We start from the raw sequence: 5,513 nt of genomic DNA on the forward strand, positions 1-5,513 counted from the left end.
ATGATTCCTCATCCATTTAAAACATCTTTGGTTGCGTTTAAATGTAAAATGCGCAAAATTCCTCACGATCGTGACTCCTCACGTCAGCAGGCTTGGTTAGACGATCACAAAAAAATGACTCGCAAAGATGTTTTAAATGGATGATTCCTCATCCATTTAAAACATCTTTGGTTGCGTTTAAATGTAAAATGGGCAAAATTCGTCGTTTTACGCAGGACTCCTCACGTCAGCATGCATCTTTGGCTCTCCAACGGGAGATTGAGAGACCAGCGTTGGACTGGTTTCCTCTCCACTTGGTGACAGTGGGGAGGAAAAACTGCCTGTAAACGAGGACAAACCTCCGGTAGAACCAGGCTCAGGAGGGGACAGTCAACTGCCGGGACTGGTTGGTGGGGTTAACAGAGGTGGAGCAAGACGAGGCTACATCAGGTGAGGAAGCCGTAGCGTCTCTCCTCTGGAACAAGTGGAACCATTTCTTCTTTACGTACTTTCTTACTTTTCCAGGAGCGCTTTTCTTCTCCAGGATGATTTCTCAGCTCGTGGATGGTTTCTGATGCTGCTGCTGAAACGAACTGAAACTTGCTGTTGCTCACCCCTATTTATAGAAAAACACCAAAGGATTCTTAAGATCTATGACATCATCACTCCCTAAGCCAATGAGATTGTCGCTCTGGAGCGTGATGTCACAGGAGGCGGGCCACGCCCCCCGCCGCCATGACAGCTTCAGCTATGGTTCGTACGTGTTGTGTAGTCGGTTGCAACGTTAGATCTCACGATCGTGAAGGCAAGAAACTGGATAATGGGCTCTTTTCATCGTTTTCCATCCTGGCGGCGACGTGAGGGATCCCATGTATCCGATATCACCAAACAAAGACGCCAGGCATGGATTGCAGCGGTGAGACGAGCGGATATCGAGTTACGTGCAATCTCCAGCTTTTTGTTGGTTTGCTCGCGGCATTTTCTCTCCGGTGAGTTCTAAATTAATTCATATCACTATTAAAAGGCTTTTAGTGTTTTTTCTCAATGCGCTGCGGTCATAGATAATGAGATAAAACATGCTAACGTGTGATGCTGCACAACCACGTCATGTCGACTGAGTAGCTTTTGATTTGGCATTATTTCAGGCAAACCAGCATATGAAATGGATGTAACAAATCCAGACTGGGCACCAACACTGGGGCACGACGACAAACCTGTGTCAGACTCGGACCGGCACGCAAGGCGTATGCAACAGAAGCGAAAAAGAGCACCCATTGCAGGTAAACACCCCCCCCTCCAAAAACATACTAAATTGCTCTTATGGTACACTAATCCACACATAACTTAAAGATGAATCACACACCTGTCATTGGAATATTGGTGTACATTAACTTTTTGTCTATGCACTATTTTTATCTTACAGGCTTGATGATCGATGAAGGTCTGACAGAAGAACAACAACAAAATAAACATGTCATGGAGGCAGTGGACAGCAATTGTGTTGGACAAGTGGAGGTTGACGTACCAGCTGCAAATGTGGACAGTGGTGATGGAGTGACAGCGTCACGGAAGCTGAAGGGCAGACGAAGGATTGTGTGTGCAGTCAACAGGGCAGAGCAGAAATAAACCGGCTGTTGGAGGAGAACAGACTGCTTCGAGCACAGTTGCAAAAGACAGAGCTGAATGAAACTTTCTTAAAGGACGATACCGAAAAAGTAAGATATTACACTGGACTACATTGTTATGCTGTCTTAATGTCCCTCTTCAACACTGTCAAAGATTTCCTGCCAATATCAAAGAAACTGACAGGTTTCCAAATGCTCTTACTCACACTAATGCGTCTGAGACTTGATCTTCCAGTCCAGCATCTTTTCATCTATTCGATGTGTCCCACAAAACACTGTCTTCTGTCTTCACCGATACCATTGATGTTTTGTATGCCCGCTTAGGAGCACTGGTGCACTGGCCTGAGAGGCACTGTCTGCAGGCGACAATGCCTCCACAGTTTACTGAAACTTTTGGAAAAGGAGTAGCCATCATTGTTGACTGTTTTGAGATTCGAACAGAAAGACCATCTAATTTAAAGGCACGCGCACAAACATACTCTCATTACAAGGGTACACACACCATAAAATACCTCATCGGGATTACACCCCATGGAGCTATTTCTTTCATTTCCAGGGGATGGGGGGGTCGTGCATCAGATAAACACATCACAGAGAGATGTGGCATTCTTCAAAAGCTGTTACCAGGGGACGTAGTATTGGCTGACAGAGGCTTTGACATCAGAGATGCTGCAGGAATGATGTGTGCACAGGTCAAGATTCCAGCTTTCACAAAAGGCTACGACGTGCCCACCTGAGAATTCATGTTGAGCGAGTAACAGGTAGTTTGCGCAACAAGTTCAAAATGTTACACACTACAATGCCAATCCGATTACTCTTATCATGTGACGATTGATAAGATCGTTAAGGTTTGCTGTGTTTTTGTTAATATGTGCCCCAGTGTTGTTGTCAAACCAGGGCCAAATGACACTTGCTCCTGTTGAGTATTCTTAAAGCTGTTTTTTTGGATGTACAGTACATTGTAAATAGTTGTACTTTGTGTGAAGTTGTTTTAATAAAACAAAAAAGAATAGTATATTTGTTTGTTTTTCTTTATTATAGATCTATTCACATGTACACAGCAATCACATAAAAATGAAATGCAAACTCTTTACATCGCACCACACAGCTGTCATCAATCTTTAACCACAACATGAAACATTACAGGCTATTTAGAGCAGCACGTTGTTTCGAGAAGTATTTCCCAACAAGTTCAGGAAGGCACACTTTACGAAAGAAGTCTTGTGCTTGCTTTAAGCGCGGTTTCCAGAAATCCACAGCAGGGAAGACGGCAAGGTCTCTCTGTGTCCACACAACGAGGTCACAGTGGTTGGCGCCCGTAACAATTTTTTCAAAGTACCGTCTCTTGGCGTCTTGCACAATCGGTCGCGATACAGCCCTTTGTCTTTTGCGCTGATTTTGAGCATGGTTCTGGCAGTCCCGAATCCAACACTCCAACACCGTGTGCTTGTTTTGCTTTCTGGCCTACTGACATGGCGCCGTGATCCCACAATGCACTGCGGCGTGATGTCAACTCCAAAGCCCTATTTTTTTTAAACTGTTTTCAAACTTAACTTAAAATTTCAGTGTTTTATTTGTATATTTGTATATTGCAAAATCACAATAATCTTCCAATTTAGAACTACAAGTAAAAAAAATTTATTTTCATAAACCACGCAGAGCCGCACCATAAGGACTAAAGAGCCGCGTGCGGTTGCCGACCCCTGATCTAAAGGGTTTAACAAAAAGCTTCCTGCTGGAAAATGAAATGTCCCCACTGGGCGATCGTGGCTCAAGAGTTAGGGGTTCACCTTGTAATCGGAAGGTTCCTGGTTTGAGCCCCGGCTTGGACAGTCTTGGTCGTTGTGTCCTTGGGTAAGACACTTCACCCGTTGCCTACTGGTGGTGGTCAGAGGGCCTGGTGGCATCAGTATCCGGCAGCCTCGCCTCTGTTAGTGAAAGTGAAACATGCTTTCATCTGTTTTTGGTAATGTGCTGGAAAAGCTTGAAAATCGACCTTGAATGTGCTTAAAAAGTGCTTACAGTTATTATTACAGTTTATAGCAGGACTTTCATGGCAACAGCTAATCTTTATTTTGTTTACTGGGAAATGAAATGCTGCCAATTCACAAAGCTGTGTTTCAGCCGCACTTCCTGTTATAGACTTGTGATGCACACAGGCTCTGTTCCAGCACTCAGCATGTTCTTCCTCATTTTCTCCACCAGGGGGAGTTCCTCAACTATGACATCCTGATAGGAGTGAACCAGGGAGAGGGGCTGAAGTTTGTGGACGACAGTGAGGACAACGACGGCATCTCAGCTGCGGCGTTCGACTACACCATCTCCAACTTTGTTGACAACCTCTACGGATACCCAGAGGGTGAGGACGCCACCTCTGTACACTGCCACTTTTTCAGTTATTCCATTTTACAGCCTCCTCTCACTTAACTGCATTTTGCAGCATCATCAGGTTTTGTCTTATTAGGAGCCGCGTTTGTTGATCTGTTAGTTTTTTTCTGTTTACTGTAATAAATGGATTAAAATAAACGGATAATCATCAAAATGACAAATGTGGACAATTATCAAAGCTTACATTACAGTTCTGACAGCTTGAGTTCACATGAATTTTCAAAAGAATATAAAGACCTGTGAAAGTGCTTTAAGCGTTTAAAACATGCGAGTAAAGAATGGAATCAGTAACATGTGAGCCCAGTGAAGTGCATCAAACAAGACAAGCGTGCTAAAGAGAGCCACTCATCCACATCACGGCGTGTCTGCGCCTTAACCTTTGAGGCTCTGTGGGCAGTAATGCTATCATCCCCCAGGTAGTCGGCTCCCAGTCTCAGTGTCTGTGTTTCTGACAGATCGGCCTGCGAACCCGTCACAGCCGGACCACAGTCACAGTACAGACATGTTTGGATAATGCAGTCATGCTTCCTCTCTGTGCCTGTCACTCCTTCTGTTATCTGAAAGACTTTTTTTTCCTCTCTAGATTTTTCACTCGCTTCCTGGCTCTTGGTTCATCTCACCAACATTTGCTTTGGTTTCATATCTTTTCATCAGACCGATCTCTTAAAAAATGTCTCGCACTGCTGTTACTTTACTCTTAGCAGTTTTTCACTTTTATCTTTCTTCCCCCTCCTTTTGTCTCCTCCTGTGCTTCTTCACCAGGCAAAGACATCCTGAGGGAGACCATTAAGTTCATGTACACAGACTGGGCGGACAGGGACAATGGCGACATGCGGCGGAAGACTCTGTTGGCCCTGTTTACGGACCACCAGTGGGTGGCACCAGCTGTGGCCACTGCCAAACTCCATGCTGAGTTTCAGTCCCCAGTTTACTTTTACACGTTCTACCACCACTGCCAGACGGAGACGCGGCCCGAGTGGGCCGACGCCGCGGAGACGAGATACCTTACGTGTTCGGCGTACCGATGATCGGTGCCACGGACCTGTTCCCGTGCAACTTCTCCAAGAACGATGTGATGCTGAGCGCAGTGGTCATGACTTACTGGACTAACTTCGCAAAGACTGGGTAGGCCTCATGTCGTAGTGTAAACTCTACACGTTACTGTATGTTCTCTGACAGCCTTCTAGTCATCTTGAATACTTGAATCTAGGTTGCTAGTTTAATTCTCGTGTGGCTTTGAAGAATTGAACATACTGGTTCACCAAAAGCATCCAGATCCCAGAGCAGCCGGTTGGTCTTAGATAGTTGAAAGGTTGCACAGAGAATGGGCCTCCTGTCTGTATTCAGTGTATTGATGCCACATGTTACTTATAATGGAGACTGAATATAACTTTGAACTGAAACGTTTAACCTTTATGCTCCACCAGGGACCCCAACCTGCCCGTCCCTCAGGACACCAAGTTCATTCATACCAAGCCCAACCGCTTCGAGGAGGTCATCTGGACCAAGTTCAACTCGAAG

The 5,513-nt window shown here is 45.2% G+C and overlaps 1 protein-coding gene across 3 annotated transcripts; it reads left to right on the plus strand.

Annotated features, from left to right (window-relative positions):
• Positions 1 to 681: 681 nt before the first annotated feature.
• On the plus strand, positions 682 to 5,112 carry LOC145426247 (uncharacterized). 3 transcript variants are annotated; one of them, XR_013906969.1, is made up of 5 exons: positions 682 to 968; positions 1,125 to 1,259; positions 1,403 to 1,694; positions 3,810 to 3,963; positions 4,755 to 5,112. XR_013906969.1 is itself a non-coding variant. In XM_080299846.1 (3 exons), exons 1-3 carry the CDS (start codon positions 883 to 885, stop codon positions 1,603 to 1,605), a joined length of 351 nt encoding a protein of 116 aa, XP_080155972.1. In that variant the 5' UTR covers positions 682 to 882; the 3' UTR covers positions 1,606 to 2,619. The 3 variants fall into 3 exon arrangements, 1 of the variants encoding a protein (XP_080155972.1); XR_013906968.1 differs by lacking the exons at positions 3,810 to 3,963; positions 4,755 to 5,112 and having other exon boundaries at positions 1,403 to 2,619; XM_080299846.1 differs by lacking the exons at positions 3,810 to 3,963; positions 4,755 to 5,112 and having other exon boundaries at positions 682 to 895; positions 1,403 to 2,619.
• Positions 5,113 to 5,513: the final 401 nt, after the last annotated feature.

This window comes from Astatotilapia calliptera, chromosome 3 (assembly GCF_964374335.1).
Source record: "Astatotilapia calliptera chromosome 3, fAstCal68.1, whole genome shotgun sequence".
In the NCBI taxonomy this organism is placed as follows: Eukaryota; Metazoa; Chordata; class Actinopteri; order Cichliformes; family Cichlidae; genus Astatotilapia; species Astatotilapia calliptera.